We start from the raw sequence: 17870 nt of genomic DNA, 5'->3' as shown, positions 1-17870 counted from the left end.
TGGAAGCTGCTAGGGCTTCAAATTCAAATATAATCTCAGTAAGTTGAATGAATAAATAAAAGCTATGGTATTCTGTTCAATCCATCAATGGATATTGATTAGGCAGGAGTAATGGTGGTGTAATGCAAGTAGAAAAAGTATACGACATAATTTGTATATAATAAATCATATAGCTTTCTTCATGGTTGATGTCAGGTTTTAAACAGCAGTTCAGTTGAGTAATAACAATGTGTTATTTTTACTTAGAGGGAAATTAAGAACAGCTTGGCCAACTATCATTAACCAATCTAGGAATAGAACAGTGCTTTGAAAAATATATCTGCTATACTAAAGTAGTGGAATGCTGATGTTGGTGTGAATTCTTCATCTTGCTCATTTACCCTATCAACTTCCTAATTTGGTTAGCACTAGTAAGATTTCCTTAGAAACTTTTGAACTTATAGAAATTAGAGCTTTGTTGTCTTTAGAAACTTCACAGTTCATTCTAATATTAGTAATGAAAACATTGTGCCACTTTTCTTGTAAGTATACTCCTATGCTTAGTCTTTAAGCACTCTAACATTTGTGTGTTTGTGTGTGTGTGTGTGTATCTGTGTTAATAGAGTGAAAGCATAAGCAACCAAATAAAAACTCATTGTGGTTCTAATTTTCTGAAAGAATACAATAATTAAATTTTAGATTGGATAAACATGGTTCTAGAAATAGACCATTGGAGTAGGTTATGCAGAAGAATGGAATTGTGGTAGCTTCTTTTTGCTTACAGAATTCTCAACAAATTTATTCTTTTTAATGCAATAGAGTGGTTAGCAGCAGTTTCTTCCAACATTTAGCTGGAAAACATTGTCATGAAATGGGATGCTCTTTTGACAGAATAATGTACTGAAAGTAATTAAAAGCAGAAGTGATTGGAATGCACAGTTTCAAAGAAAACTAATCAAAGACTTGAACAAATGAATTAAAGGCAACTTATGTTGCTAATTGGCAGATTTAAATCATTATTAAAATCAACATTTTAATGCTTGCTGTAAAGTGAACAGAGATGCAAAGAGATGATGCTTTAATTTTTTTTAAAAATCACTTTTTGATTGAAGATATTTTGCTAGGCTCCTTGAAAACAAGTTAAAAAAAGAGATTAAGACAGAATCTTTCTAACCAAACTCAGATTTTGCACATGTAGTACTGTAGAGTATATTATATGCCATTTATTTATTGTGTTGGCCATAGAAATGGTATTTGAAATTCTGGCTATAATTTATTTATCTTCAAATAAAGTTGTCTACAAGTAAATCCAAGGTTCCCAAAGGTTATAAAAATTGTTATCCATGCTCATGATATTATATGCTACTGCCTAGTGTGATGCCTGTACTGATAGCCAATATTACATAGTAGTTAAGATATTAGACTGGAATGGAGGTCATATGAATTCAAGTAAACTCCATCCATAGTTGCTATTGCAGTAAAAACAGGAGAAGGAAGTGTTATATACCTTACTTTTTGCTCTTGAATGAAAGGCCAGACGTAAATCAATCAATCAAACAAACAATAAATTAATTTTAAAAATGTAAAGCATTTGTTGGGCACACATGAATAAATGAAAAGTATTATCAGTCCTCAGAGTAGGTGACAATTGCTTGATTGATATGGAAAGAGATCAAAGAAAGATTTCAATTTGTAATGAAATCTAATTCTGCCTTTATTATTTTGTATAATTGAATTCGTTTCCTACCATCTGAAAATGCCGGTTTAATAACAGAACAGAATAATAAATAACAGTGTTGGAAGGGGCATTGTAGGCCTTTTAGCTCAAGCAGAAAACCCTATATCATTTCAGACAAACGTTGTTCAGTCTCTTCAAAACTTAAAAACTTCCAGTATTGGAGGACCCACAATTATCCACTGATTAATTGTTCCAATTGTCAGAAAGTTTTTCTTAATTCTAGATTGGTTCTCTCCTTGATTACTTTCAATCCATTGCTTCTTGCCTGTGCTCAGGACATAATAATTCAGGACATTCCAAACATCATAGGGGAATTAAGAATGTAGCTGTTTCTATATTCAATATAAGAAAAAAATTAAAAGGAAGCTAATGTTCGTTTGGATCCAAAAGAGAATGCTCGCCAAGGCTTTGCAAGTTGAATTTCTATTTTATTTTAAATTATAGGGTTGGCCTGTAAGTATCACAGAGCTGCAGGAGGCCAGCTTTGGCAAAGGGAATTGTAATCACTAATAACAGCACCTGCAGTTTCTGGGGGAAAATCAACACCCGTCTGCTCCTGCTGCATGCTCAGGCTGCAAGCACCTTCATTCCACACATTTGCTGAAAATTGTGATACAAAAGGAGAGTGGCCATCAACTGGCTCGTGGTGGTTAGAGTAATTGCTACTTTTTTGCTTCTATAGATGTTGATGAATGCCAGTCTGCCACACACCGCTGTGGAGAAGGACAGATTTGTCACAATCTACCTGGAGCCTACCGCTGTGATTGCAAGATGGGATATCAGTATGATTCATTCAGCAGAACTTGCATTGGTAAGTATGACACAGGGGAATTGATACTGCTGATTGTTGAAAAATATGGACCTTTAGACATATTTTATATACTATTGATTTCAGCATAAGTATTAATTCCTGTACTTAAGCTCAAAATAAGATAGGATGATTGCTTCTGAAGTACTCTTCATTCACATAGACTAATTTGTCTGTTTGATAATTGCATGCTCCAGTTTTATTTCAAGTATAGCAATAGATTGAAATTAACCTAAGCCAGTACATTTTGATGAGCTAAAAAGTCTCCAGCTCTCTGTTTTATTAAGTATCTTCACACTTGCAAAGAAAATAGGTCCTGAGTGATTTGGATGCTAGGTAACGATCTACCAGGTATTCAATTTCTGAGTGGATGCTATAATCCAGTCAGTGCAAGTAGGTACTGTAGCCTCCTGATGACACATGTCAAGTCACTTAATTTAATTAGACAAAAATGAATGGCAAATTGTTGTAAAACTTTGTGCACATTCACGCACAAGCGCACAGCATAATTGTGTAAGCTTAGCTTGGAAGATTGCCTAGAATTAGAAAGAATGGCATGAACATTTCTTCCTTCCCCAGCTTTCTTCCCCAAGGTAGCATTGAAGTCAAAATGAGTTTTGAAAGCGATGACCATGGAGATATGCTTGAAGATTTTGACCTTTGCAAATTTCTATACACAACGCATGTTATAGATTATACCTTGCTACAAGAACTTCTGGATGTTATAAATAAGTGAATTAAACTGGCAATCTCAGAAACCATCAGCCAGTTTGTGCTCCTTTGAGATTCCAATTTCAGAAAATTAGAAGAAGGGAGAAAAAGGAGGGCAGAACACTCCCACTTTACAGAATTGCTTGTAAACCTCTAGACTACTATAATGATGATCTCCCCTCCTGGTCTGTTTCTACTCCAGGTTGAATGTGCTTTGGATTCTAAATGATTTCAGCTGAAGCAGAATATCCAAGAGAACTGATTTATTTACAGTTATAATGATTGGGGAAATGTACATGAATGGAATCTTAAGAATGCTGATTTGGAACAAACAGATTTAAAGGTTATGAGACTTAAGAGTCTGAAATAAAAAAAACACAGACAGGGGTTGGAGCTTACATAGCTTCAGGATGCTGAGCCAAAGAATATCTTCTAGTAGTAGTAAAAGTAGATTGACATTGCTGGGCCATGGGACAGGGCTTTGATGGGATAGAAATTGACAGTTGAAAAAGGAGGTTGTGTCCCTAACTTTAGCTAATGAATTACCTTGCTTACCACAAAATCAAAATTCATGAACTCTCAGTTTAAAATTCTCTAATTATAGAGAAAAAAGAAGATGACATTGACAGAGATATGCAAGCTCCATTGCTAAAGTAACAAGGCATAAAACTTACTTTAAGTTTTAAAGTTAAGTTTTAAGTTTTTCTCAATTACAGAAAATATGACTTCAGCAACAGAGTGGTCAATGCCTGGAATGCACTACCCAACTTTGTTGTTACATCCTCGAAACCCAAAACTTTCACCTTAGATTGTCTACAGTGGATCTCACCTCATTCCTAAAGGGTCTGTAAGGGGCCGTGCATAAGCTCACCAGAGTGCCTACCATCCTACTTTTCCCATTTATTTGTATACATTTCTTATGTATATATGTATACCTGCCTATACTTATATGTTTAAATGTTATATTTATACTTATACTTGTTTGCTCATACATGTTTGACAAACCAAAATAAAATAAATAAATAAATAAAATAAGTCCACAACAGTCAGATATTATTGAAAAGCAACTCAGATAGATGCTTTGCTAATTCACTGAAGTATGGGTGGAAACTAATCAAGGAGAGAAGCAATTTAGAACTAAGGATAAATTTCTTGACAGTTAGAACAATTAATCAGCGGAACAACTTGCCTCCAGAAGTTGTGAATGCTCCAGCACTGGAAGTTTTTAAGAAGATATTGGATAACCATTTGTCTGAAGCAGTATAGGGTTTTCTGTCTAAGCAGGGGGTTGGACTAGAAGACCTCCAAGGTCCCTTCCAACTCTGTTATTCTGTTTTCCCAAGTAGGAAGAGGAGTCATCAGACTTGCATGAAAGTAATTTTAACCTTCCTGTGCAATTCATTTCTTGGTCTGGCCCTACCTAGTGGGACACATCCATTGGTATAACTTCATATTCTGGAGGTTTCCAAAACCATTCTATGTGCTATACGTGATTTAATAAGTCAAAAACATAGGATATAAATGTAGACAATTTTGCAAAAATGAAGTGCTGGTTTATTTGATAAGGTGGCAGCTGCATTTTTCTATACTTCTTTATTTCACTATACTGATAAGCAAATAAAGTAAGGAAATGTCAACATCCAAGGTGGAAACGATTACACAAGTCTTCCTCTTAACCTCTTTGCTCCCTTTCTGCTTTCCCAGGTGTATTTTATGGCTATCAATTTTGTTTTTGTTTTGCAACAGACATCAATGAATGCTGGAATTATCCAGGCCGACTCTGCCAGCATTCGTGTGAAAACACTCCTGGATCCTATCACTGCTCATGTTCTTCTGGATTTCGCTTGGCTTATGATGGGAAACATTGTGAAGGTATTTGTAGATGAAGCTATCTCAAAGAAAAAAAGTCAGTGGGGCTAGATTGCACAGTGAGAAATGTCTGACAGAAAACAACACATTTCTAAATGCAGGTTTTGAAATTCTTCTGCTTTCTTTTCTATTATTCTATTCTTTACTTGTCACAATTAGCATTCCAATTTTCTAATGTACTTTGTATATAGTAAAATATAAAATGAAACCCTGACATAACTGCCGTTGGGTCCTTTTTTCTTGTATTTGCATTTCACTGAACATGAATAACTCTAGTCTAATTCAACTTGCATTACAGGCCTACTGTTTTGAACAACATTACAATGATAATAGCACAATAAAAATGAGTTGTGTTACAACTGTTAAGTCAAAGGTGGAGAAAGAGAAGCCCAGATCTTTGTGTAGACTGTTAGCATCCCTTTCGGTCCTAGAGCTTCTTCCTCCTATATTGCAATGCCATATCGACACCATCACCTGCTGACCCATTTGCTCGTAGGCAAAGTGCAAGTAGCTTTGAATGGACCCTAGACTTGGCAGCCATTAAGTGAGAATTGTAATTTGCATATGTTTATATGAAAAGTTTAAGACTTTCAATGAAACTTAAACTTCCTGAAAACATCCTGGCTCCATCTCTTTCTTGATTGTGTGATACAACTTTCTATAGACCTTGAGATACTAGAAATGATACAGCCCACATCTAAGTTACAGTTACAATCATCTGTGACTTTCAAATGCTTATTAATATTATCTCAATTTAGTATAATCAAATATATTTCCTGCATGTATAAACCACTGTCTGTCAATACTCTATCTTCGACTTTAAGATGCTCCATGTTTTGTTTTGTTTTAAAAAGGCAATCCACTTAGTTAAGGGATTATTCTACTTTGCCTTCAATGACAGACATGTGGCAGCAACTTATTTTAATGTTTCTGATACTCATTTTTCAATACAGATGTCAATGAATGTGACAATAATCCATGCAGTCAAGAATGTGCTAATATTTATGGTTCCTATCAGTGTTACTGCAGGCAAGGCTACCAATTAGCAGATGACAGCCATTCCTGTAAAGGTACATCTGATTTGTTCCACTGCACCACTACTGTACATTTCTCTGGGACAATAAAACCATTGCCCTCACATGTTTGCTAATGTACCAATTCCAGATATTGATGAATGTGCCCAAAGTGCAGGCATCCTGTGTACTTTCCGCTGTCTCAATGTGCCTGGGAGTTATCAGTGTGCTTGCCCCGATCAAGGATATACAATGGCCGCCAACGGAAGGACTTGTCGAGGTAAGAATGAGATTGGAGAAAGGACAGAGAGAAAATTGTTTCTTGCCATTAGGTCATGATGAATTGACCTAATTTTCATTTGCCATCACTGTATGTGAATAAAATCTTCATTTTAAAAAAATGCAATAAGGGATAGGAAGTTAAACATGAAGTAGGAAAGTGTGTGTAAATGAACCTGGCATATCCAAAAAAGTATTGGGGAAAATCACTTATTTATATTTGTATTTGTATTTGTATTTGTATGTATATTTGTGTTTGTGTTTGTGTTTGTGTTTGTGTTTGTGTATGTATGTATGTATGTATGTATGTATGTATGTATGTATGTATGTATATCTGTATGTATGTATATATGAGATGAAAAATATTGAAATACAATTTTAGGGAATCTACAGCATCACAAAAGTGCATGTATTAGAAATTGTGCACAAAAATACATGTAGAAGCTAATGAAGACATTTAAAAATGTACATCTAAATTTTTTCAGCAATGTAATCAAAAGATTGAGAAAATGATAACTTAAAAAAAATTAAACTTATGTAGATTTCTCTGTAGAAAAATACTATTATCTGGGTAATTGTTTCACAATATATTATTATTATTATTATTATTATTATTATTATTATTATTATTATTATTATTATTAAAATTGCAATAAAATCAAACACAGTCACTCAGTGACAGTCCTTGAAAATAACTATCTAGGTAGAGAAGCTTTGGCTTATTAGTGGGTGAATGTGATTCTCCCTAGTAGGATAGGAGGTTGTGGCAGCTAAAAAGACTTAGGGTGAAGAAGAACTGAGTCAGCATTTTCATCATTGTTTTTTGTTGTCCTACTAGAAGAACTGTAATTGGTAAAATCAAAACCATATTAGCCAAATGTTGAAATAAAGTTTCATAGGTTCATTATTACTTTAATTTGATATCAATATAGGTGGAAGTCAGCTAGCATCAATTCCCAACACAGATCAGTTTTTATATAGTACTAGTTGATAACCCGGCGTTGCCTGGGTATTTTGTGAAATTATATTCTCACATGCGCCAGCCACTGCAGTGATGGTCAGACTGGGAATTCCAAGCATCCCGACGAGTACCATGTTGGGAAGGTAGCATGGATGGTCAAGTGATATGATTCATACTAGAAGTCATCCTTTAATATGCTCAACATAGCTCCTTTATAGAATTACCCAAGCAGTCTTAAAGAGATATATTTCTATTGTTGCTATTTTAGCACACAAAAATGTGTATGATTCTTGAAGATATGGATCACTAATAAGGAAATGATTTGAAAATTGCAAAACAGCTTTTTTGTTTGGATTATTTAATGGGATCCAATACCAATGAAAACTTTTCAGTGCTTGACTCAGAGAATTCATATGTCAGTCTTGATTTTGGTGCAAGAGGAAGTTGTCCTAGTTGCTAAATCTTGGATGCTACTTTTGCCCCGCCCCCTTTAATAATTATAATTTTTGCAGGTTTTTTCCCTGCTTTTCAAAGCTGAATAGCACTTAGCACTATCACTTAGACTTATATACCGCTTTCCAGTGCTTTCCAGCCCTCTCTAAGTGGTTTACAGAGTCAGCCTATTATCCTCAACAATCTGGGTCCTCATTTTACCCACCTCGGAAGGATGGAAGGCTGAATCAACTTTGAGCCGGGTGAGATTTGAACTGCTGAACTGCAACTAGCAGTCAGCTGAAGTAGCCTGCAGTACTGCACTCCAACCACTGCACAACCTTGGCTCTTATATAAGAGATAAGATATAGGATAACATATGATTATAGAATCTGAATCCCTAATGATTGTAAATCCAATATTTCTTGAGGTTTTAGGGAGACAATGAGTACATTAATTTATGTATTAGGGAATTTTGGCATATATTATTTGTGACATTTAAACACTGTTTAAACACCATTTGTGGCCCTTGGAAGTCTTGAACCTGGGACAGGATTGGGAAAATATATCTTACACCCCTAATATATATAACAAAAAGTATTATTTCCACCCAGAAGAAATCTTTGTTTTTCTTGCTTTCCTTCCTTCCCACTTCTTTCAGGGCCATTTTATGGTTTGGTGAATTAAAACTACCATAGTACAACACTATCATATTATGTTATGGATTGTTGTTTTCAAAACCATGTGATAAAGCTTCAGAGAGCAGTAAATCTTTTTGCAAGATCAAATTCCACGTGGGAACAATTTACCTTTTCACCTAATTTTATGAATCAATGAGAAGGGACTTCAATTATTTTAATTCATTTTTTTATTCCCCATTTAATTTCTTTTCCTATGCCTTTAAACAAGCCACACTCCATGCAAGAGTGATGTTGATTTAGGAGATTGTCTTCTCTGTAAAAACAGGCAGATTTCACTGCAATACTTTGTTCATGGATTGTTTAGCATTTATTTTAGTGGCAAACTTCTGAATGCTGTCTAGACATTTGAGACGTTTTTTTGAATAGCTAAAGAATTAAGCCAGGATTTCCTTCCCTGTCTTTTGAAGCCATCACAGATCAACAAATGGCTATTTTGTTATCTTGCTCTTCAAAGATTTTTCTTGTAGGATTTTCATTTTTATCTTAAGTATCCTAGGTAGAAATAAATTATTGTATCCCTCAAACACAATGACACAACTGGAATTGATGAAATGCTGGTCTTAAAAAAAATCTGTAAGCTTCCCAACCAGACATGGGTTCCTACCGGTTCGGCCAAGTAAATAGTAACTTGGCCTGCCACACTTCCGAACCGGTTCTCTCGGCAGCACCATAGGCTGCTCCATCTTATTTTTTGGTACTGCGCCTGCGCGCATAGCAGGCATCATGTACATGGGCACAACGGGTTCCTGAGCAGACCAGCAGTAGCAGCAGCCAGAACCCACCCCTTCTCCCAACCATATAGAGAAGTATATATGCAACAAGGATTCTGCAGCCATTTTATCAACATGCCTCCACAGCAATTGGAGGTCCAGAAATGGGGAAATCAAAATATATTTAGGCCCATCCTTAAAAGCAATCTTATTCAGTCATGTAATTAAAAAGTCCTGCAGATTGCAGGCAGAAATGGAAGCTGATTGGTGTCTGCCTGCCTCTGGGCACTTCCACAGAGAGCTTTTGATACTACTTCTGCAGGGACACATTTTCCTCCCCTTTTGAGAGTTGAGCTAACTCTTCTGGCTGTAGTTCAAACTGCAATTTGCAGCTTATGATTTGTGATGCTTGTGCTTTGCAAGAATTGGAAGAGTTCTCCTTTTTGCCTTACCTTGCCTCACCCCATCTGCACTCAGAGATCTCCAGAAGATGTCACAATTGAATTTATTAGTTTATCCAGGTTTATTCTCTCTAGTAAACTTTGCAATGGTTTCATAATTCCTGCTTTAAAAAATCTGTTCAGTTTAATATTTTCAGCTTAGGTAAGCATCATATACTAAACTATTTACTTTATCCCGCTCAGGAAAGCCCTTCTTCTCCACCCAAAGGTATACCATAGAGGTCCTATATAACAACTTATATCTATGAATATATCTTTGGAGAAGAGATCCTGGTTGCAAAAGAATGATGCTAGGTTTTCAATGGGAATTTATATAAATAAAATTTAAAAGTATGCTCTTGATACCTACCAAAACTTTCCCCTACTCAGAGGTTCTGGAGTTAGTCAAGCAAATGCATGCTAGATGTTCTGAAATGTGTTTGTATGGATAGGATGAGACAATTTATTTTCTCTGTGTGTAAAATGAGGGGACATTTATGTCTCTGGAGATTCTCAGTCATCCGGGTCATGGTTGTCGCAAAGGTACTTTTTCAAAAGGCAACTGGACTCGCTGTTTTTCTTTGAAGATGTTTCGCTTCTCATCCGAGAAGCTTCTTCAGCTCTGACTGGAGAAGTCCATTTCATTCCTCACCATCCATCCAGAGCCGAAGAAGTGAAACGTCTTCAAAAAAAAAAACCCAGAAAGTCCAGTTGCCTCCTGGAAAAGCATCTTTGGGACGAGGCGATATTTACTGCTCCAGGAGCTGTTGAAATTTAGAGACCTGGAAACTATTTTAAAAAAAAATTCAGCTAGTTAACTGGAGGGGGTGTTGATTTGTCTTCTTTTGTCTCAGCCAGATGGGGTTGCCTGTAGTGAAGACCATATCATAGATGACTACAATGTGCTTAGGAAGGATTGGATCAGATGTGAAAGTGCCTTTTTTCCTTACCTGTTTCTTTAATTATTTCACTTTATTCATTGAAATTCAGTGTATTCAGTGAAAAACAACTTAGAGTTATCAGAGGGAATGGCTTTTAGTTCAGTCGAAATAGGAGTGCCCAATCTAACCCATATATCTCCTTAGACTTTCCAAGATATCTTCACCAATAGAGAGAAGAAATCTCAAATTTCCCACCCCAGCTATTTCTCTGACTTTGGACAGGGAAATTTACCTACGTGTATGATTCACGATTATCCCGCAGGTGATAGGAGTACAACCTTTGTGTGTGGAAAAAGTACTGGCTTGGGGTGGTTGGATTTATTTATTTTATTTCTTAACTGTTAAGTATCACCAAATACTGATATTAAGGTTAACTCAGAAAAGGTGCCTATATTCTTCCCTTAAGCAGTTTATAAAATGAGTCCATCACTTACAATCTGTTTAACTCATTGAACTGAAACCTTTAGCATGGTGAGGTGAATACATGCATCCTTTCTTTTTACAAATAGAAATGAGTCATTGTGATTGATTTTCCTACAGGTAACCCAGTGGAATTAGTATGATTTGTTCACTTGTGGAAGAAGGATGCTACTAAATTGCCATTTTTTTCTGTATGCTTCATCCTCAGATATTGATGAATGTGCAATGGGAACCCACAACTGTTCATCAGCAGAATCTTGCTATAATATTCAAGGGAACTTCCGATGCCTTTTAATTGAGTGTCCCCCGAACTACAGAAAAGTGTCTGACATGTAAGTCTAATAATTGCCCTTTCAATTCCTCTACGTGGCAGCTAATTACATCAATACTCAGAGTCCTTAATAATTACTCGGCTGAACATAGGGTGTTTGTTGCACTTTTATTTGTTGTGGTTTTTTTTTTCAAAACTCTAATCCATTAACACCAAGAGGTTATTTAATTTTTAAAGACAAGCCTGCTACAAATAGCTTCAGGCAAGCAATTGGGGAACCATGTGCCATTGATTCTACAGTTCAAAGTAAATGTGACTATAATCTGAAATGGGAAGCTCTAGTTTCACTGAAAAGGAACTCATGGTAGACTTTCTCAAAACCAAACATACATTTTACTTACATGTATACATGTAAACACCATCCTCATTTACACTTATTCCATTTTCTCGTCAGAATGTATTTCCCACACTTATCTATATTCTTGCCTTTCTAAACTAAATTCCAGCAATTGCAGCAACAAAAATGTGATATATACGACCATGAAAATTTTCTAGAAGCCTGTTTTCAATCAGGGCACTACATTTGTATATCATATAATGCTTAGGTAAAATTCAACTAGATACATTTAGTTATTCTGATTTAACAGGCCACCGCCTCTTATGGCCATGGGGAAATATAGTCTTATCCATTTTTTGATAGTTGAATTTCATGCTGATTTTTTTAAAAAAAAGAGCTGTAAGAGCTATGACATTAAAAGCCATGCAGGTGCTCTAAGGGGCAAAATGTGAAAATAATTTTATCCCCAGATGACTAAGAATGAATAAGGATCCAAGGCACATTCCCATTAAATAAAAGTTTTAGAAACAAATGGCATGGTATTCACAATAAATGATCTATGGATCTTAAATTACTCCTCAGTTAATGAGAGAGAACATTGTCTTACAGAAAATGAGAAGCTGGAAAGTGACATTAGGGAGACACTGGGTAATACATTTTTTTAAATCAGAAAGTTACCAAATAACTAATGGGAGAATAGCTTTGATATACGATGACCTTAAGTAATCAAACAACATGTCTGGAGAAGGCAAGATTTAGGGGTAGAAGGGGAAAAAATAGTTTTCTTAACAGTATCGGGCACCAGTGATGGGCACAGGAGATAGCAGGGAGAGAGAATGGTCCAAAGTGAAAAGGAGCAGAGAAGGAGGGACTGCAAGCAATGGCTTTTTACTGAAGAAAATTATTTTGGGGAGGAAACCACATATTCGGAGTGTAGAAAAAGACACAGAAATCCATCGTCCAGAATTATGTCCAAGGAAGGCATTTCACAATTGCACCGTGGTTAGGATTTTCAGATATAGTTCATCTGATAGAGATCTACAATTTTTAAAAGAGGACCATCACTGGTCTAAGGTATTCCCATCATTGTGAAGGCTCAAGCCAGAATGTGCTAAATATGACAATTTCTCAGTGATAAGATCTTCAGCAAATCCTCTCTTCCAGTTGATACTAACAAGCAGTTTCGACTTAGGGAAAGTGGTCATGACAATATCTAAGCCCTGAACATATAAAGGTGACAACCAGCAAGTCAAATTGCGTCTAAGGCTAACTCTTAATCAGTGCAGCTCTCACAATAGTTATGAACCATAAGTACCCAGGATGTTTCAGGTTTCATCAGCTGAAATGTAGGGTTTGTTTTCTAAGGAGTGTTATATAGAATGCATCCAGTAATGCAAGATAGCTGATCCAGGAAAGATCACAGCTGGCCCAGAAAATGTTCTTCTATAGTTTCATAAATATGTATATAGCACAAACTGGTATCTTACTATGACACTTTCATTTGATACAGTGTGTTCAGCCATGTAATCAGAGGGGGTTGCTAAAAAAATTTTATTACCAGTTCGGGTGCACTCCTCCACGTGTTCCCGCACACGTGCAATGCTTCTGTGCATGCGCAGAAGCGTCTGGGCAGGTGGGCAGAGCCTCCTGCTGCCACTACTACAGGTTCAGCCAATCAGGGCTGAACTGGCAGCAACCCACCTCTGCAGGTAATAATTCCATAAAGTTCCATAATGAAAGTTTACATAAATCAGATTGCTGTGCAATTAATAAAATGCCATTTTGATATTCATACTTACATGCTTACTTTACATGCACAACAGAATTCCATGAAGGAACAATCACATTAACTTTCATAAGGTGGAAATGATGCTAACTTTGTAAGCATGAGTCTCAGAGATTTCATGTGGCCTGATCAGAATATTGTGATTGGATGAATCTCACTGTTCATTTCCAGACCAACCTGTGCAGGGTAATTTTCTAAGCATTCCTTTAAGTTCATTGCAGTTTCCAGGAGAGGTTTTCAGGTTCATGACTTGTTGATACTTGGCTCGTTACCATGATAGTTGCATTGACACAGTGAGAGTTATATAAGAAGAGCAAGCAGCTGCTAATTGTACAGTCAGTAATATTAACCTGGCTATATATTGCTTAACACCAGAGACAGGGTTTCTGGAACACTGCATGCTGTCCAAGAGCTCGCCTTCAAAATCCCAGTTACTAAAGTGCTAAATATTTCCTATTTCTCTTCTCTCAGGAGATGTGAACGTATCAACTGCTTCAACTATTTGGATTGCCAAAGCTCTCCGCTCCGCATTACTTATTATCAGCTTAATTTCCAAACAAACATTGTTGTTCCAGCTCATATTTTCCGAATTGGTCCCTCGCCTGCTTATGCTGGAGACAACATAATCCTTGCAATCAACAAAGGAAATGAAGAAAACTACTTCAATACTAGAAAGCTTAATTCCTATACCGGTATAGTCTATCTTCAGAGGCAAGTGAGAGAACCCAAAGACTTCTTGCTAGATGTTGAAATGAAGCTTTGGCGTCAAGGAACCTACACAACCTTTCTGGCCAAAATTTATATTTTCATTACATCTCATACATACTAAGATGGATGTATTACTGTTGAAGCTCATTGGTGCTATTTTTTTAAAAAAAATCTTTCCTGCCAAAGCTTGTGGTAATAGAGAAAAAAACTGGTAGAAAAATATAACCTTTCGTATTTTTTTCTAGCTCCTAAAATATCTTTGTTTTTGTAAAATTAACTTAAAATGTATTCACCTGTTTCTCTTTTAACTCTGAATGTTTATCTGAGCAAAATAAGGTTGTTGAGCTTTGTTGCAAATATGTACAGTCATTATGCTGTCCTTTAAAAGTTATTTTGATATTGCACCAATGACAACCTCAGAATTAGTTACCAAGGTTGGGGTCATGATCTAGCCAAATTTAAATAGTCCAGATAAGATGGATTTCAAAGGGAAAATAAATATGTAGCTGTTAAAATAAATTGTATTTGAAAGATGCTTAAGTGCAATTCAGTTGAGCTGATGAGAGGGCAGAAGGCCAATTCCCAGTCTTTAAAACAACTAAAAAGAGAAAGAAATTGCATGTCAGACAGTGGTTTTTTTTACTTACTGACAATTACACAATGTAGTTTTAAAGAGGAAACAAAATCTTCCTTTGCTGAAGAGGCCCATACTATGTGAGAAGAACGTGCTGTGCCAGTCAAATTCTGCTTTTATCCTTCCATTCCCTTGTAACACATAAGTGAATCAGATATTGATTTGGCCATGTGATCCCCCTTTATTGATATCCCTACCCAGTTACTAAAGATGCTGCCTCCTATATTTAATTGGAAATTATAAATGCAGTGCAGAGGAACAAATAAGTGACTAGGAATAAGTCTGACCAAACTTGATATGCATATAGGCCTCACAGTTAATTCACCTGAAAAAAAACTCTCCTCGTATAGCATTTATATAATCAATATTTACTTTTCCCATAACACTGTGAGACATTTCCATAGAACTCCCATAGATTCCATAGAGTTCCCATAGACTTATGACCATAATTGACCCCAACATTTCTGTTGCTGAGCGAGACATTTGTTGAGTGAATTTTGCCCCATTTAATGACTTTTCTTGTCATACTTTTTAAGCGAATCACGGTAGATTTTAAATTAGTAATTCGTTACTAGTTTGTGCTTGTTAAGTGAATCTGGTTTCCCCATTGAGTTTGCTTGTCAGAAGATGACAAAAGGTGGTCACATGACCCCAGGACACTGCAACTGTCATAAATATAAGTCAGTTGCCAAGTGTCTGAATTTTGATCACATGACTGTGGGGATGCCGCAATGGTCGTAAATGTGAAAAATGGTCATAAATCACTTTTTTCAGTGTCCTTGTAACTTTGAACAGTCACTAAATGAGCTCTTGTAAATCAAGGGCTACCAGTATAAAACTGTTACCAGACTTTGTTGGCCAATAAAATGGTTGTATAAATCTCTCTTTGCGCCAAGAAATGCATGAAGGCTGAACATCTATGTCAATGAATAACATAGAGCAGGGATGTTAAACTCAAGCTGGACCTGCTCAGCAAATGCTGAGAGTTCAGGATCCTGTCCCTCATGACGGAGACATGTGGTTTGCTCATTGTAGCAGCTTGTTTTCTCAAAGGAGCCTCATGAAAGATCCATACAGTCATCCTTTGAATCTAAATAATCCCTGGCACATAATTCCTTGGGTGTACTGGACTAACTTTAAAAGATTGGCTCTTCTTAGCCACTCAAGTTGCATAGTACTAATGCTACGAGCAACCAGATGACTGTTAGAGACAATATCAGACAGCAAGCCAAAACCAACGTGAGTAATTTCTTTATCATTGCTCACCCATAGAAAGAATCTTGCCAGATTAAAGCACAGTCTGCATAATTATCAGAGGTGCCCTGTAAATAGGTAGGGTGGGTTCACTCTGGCCTTCCTCCTGCATACCAAGGATTCCAGACTGATTTGCCTCTTAGCTCCTCCTGAAAGAACCCTTTCCCTCCAACAAATCTTCACCAGACTCTACCACATACAAGAGAACGAGCATGGGTGATGCATCCTATACCGTGCCCTCTAATAATTCAGAGTTTGGGCTCCTTTGGGCTATCTTAAGGATTTGTTTCCTCCCTTGTTATTCTGTATTGGGGAACCATGGCTGCCTGGAAGGAAAGCATAGCCCTATTTTCCTGTGCCTCTCAGGAGAATGCTTACCTCCCAAAGCTATAGTGAGGCATATTGTATGCAAGCCTATCAGTCTGAATAACTTGTCTTGTAAATAGCAATCTCTGTCTCCTTCTAGACAACTTTTCAAGATAAAAAACCCCATATCTGATCTTGCATTCAACACAGATGAACATCTCTTAAGTGGTACATATTGTGATGACAGATGTTCAGAGGCACAATGAGCCTGTAACTTAAATCCCATTTATTGGAAAATAGACCCATTCAGCATAAACTGGAATTATTTGTGAATAACATAGAGCAGGGGTGTCAAACTCAAGGCCCACGGGCCAGATTTGGCCCCTGGGGTGCTTAGATCTGACCAGCAGGGTTGTCCTGCAAACAGTGAAGGACTGGTCCAAGTGCCTCTGCAAGTGAAAACGGAACTCAGGGGGACACATGCCCTAACCCTCCCCAGGTCCGTTTTCACTGGCAGAGGGCTGCAGGAGGCTGTTGCAGCTGAAAATGAACATCAAGCTGGCCTCTCTCCCCTCCAGTCCCCCTGAGGTCAAACACAAGCTTGATGTGGCCCTCAATGAAATCGAGTTTGACACCCCTGACGTAGAGGATACTCTGTCATTCACTCACTTTTAGATTTTTTTTTCTTCCCCTGGAAAGTGATGCACACTTAACAGACAATATTTAATTTAAAATTAAATAAGGACTTAACATCAAGAGGCAGTTGATCTATAGTTACAGTGAAGTAATTTCAGGTTGAAAGAAAACAATGGATGCATGGTGCTTTCTTGTTAAACTGTAGCTTGCTAATTGGGGCTTAGTTTTTAAATTCTATTCTGAAAGGACACTTTATTTTCTAGGAATGTTAGATTCAGACAAGATGTATTATAATTTTTCAAGGAAATATCAGAGATGAACAATGCCAAACCAAGATACTGAAATGTTATAGTATTAAATACCTGATTGTATTGCATGGCTATCCAATTAAGATAAACTTGAAGTAGAGCGATAGGTATGTTTTCTACTTTTCTAGCTTGAATTGCCCAACAAAACTGGAAGACTATTTGGCAGTGTATGTAGACTATATCGTATACTAATAGCCCAATGCAAAATGTACATTTTTACGTTGCTCTTACTCTATAAAAATAACTGAATGAGATTGATGTCTACAGCCCATATGTGCTAATAGATACCTTAATCAAAAGATTTGTAGAAATTTACAAATGAACGGTGATTGTTAAAAATAAATTTTTGGGTTTTTTAGATAAAATAGTTTCTAGGATTCAAGTTCTATTTGAATATTCATTAACTTGGTTACGTAAAAGCTAATTTTTAGCTGTTTGCTAAAAACATAGCTACAACCCACATCTTCATGTATTTGTATAGCACCTATTTTTGGTATGATTGAAACCCTTTGGTATGTTTGAAATATTTTCCTAATTGTGAAGACAGTGCCTCCCTCCAATGTAGCTTAACCTTTGATATGTTTGGTCCCATCCATGGAATTTTCTTGGCAAGATAGAAACACAGCCA

General features: G+C 36.5%; 1 protein-coding gene across 1 annotated transcript in view; it reads left to right on the top strand.

Moving 5' to 3' along the window:
• The window catches only part of FBLN2 (fibulin 2), a 132539-nt gene extending 114979 nt beyond the window's left edge, over positions 1–17560 (top strand). The window contains exons 13-18 of the mRNA XM_087709084.1: positions 2400–2528; positions 4983–5108; positions 6059–6175; positions 6270–6398; positions 11211–11334; positions 13868–17560. Coding sequence (XP_087565210.1) covers positions 2400–2528; positions 4983–5108; positions 6059–6175; positions 6270–6398; positions 11211–11334; positions 13868–14225 — 983 coding nt within the window. The 3' untranslated portion in view covers positions 14226–17560. The remainder of the gene's footprint in view (positions 1–2399; positions 2529–4982; positions 5109–6058; positions 6176–6269; positions 6399–11210; positions 11335–13867) is intronic.
• The last annotated feature ends 310 nt before the right edge of the window (positions 17561–17870 follow it).

The sequence above is a fragment of the Thamnophis sirtalis genome, unplaced genomic scaffold (genome assembly GCF_051295495.1).
Source record: "Thamnophis sirtalis isolate CommonGarterSnake01/CBP01778 unplaced genomic scaffold, rThaSir2_p1.2 scaffold_3, whole genome shotgun sequence".
Classification (NCBI taxonomy): Eukaryota; Metazoa; Chordata; class Lepidosauria; order Squamata; family Natricidae; genus Thamnophis; species Thamnophis sirtalis.
This window is presented reverse-complemented; position numbering and strand designations above follow the sequence as displayed.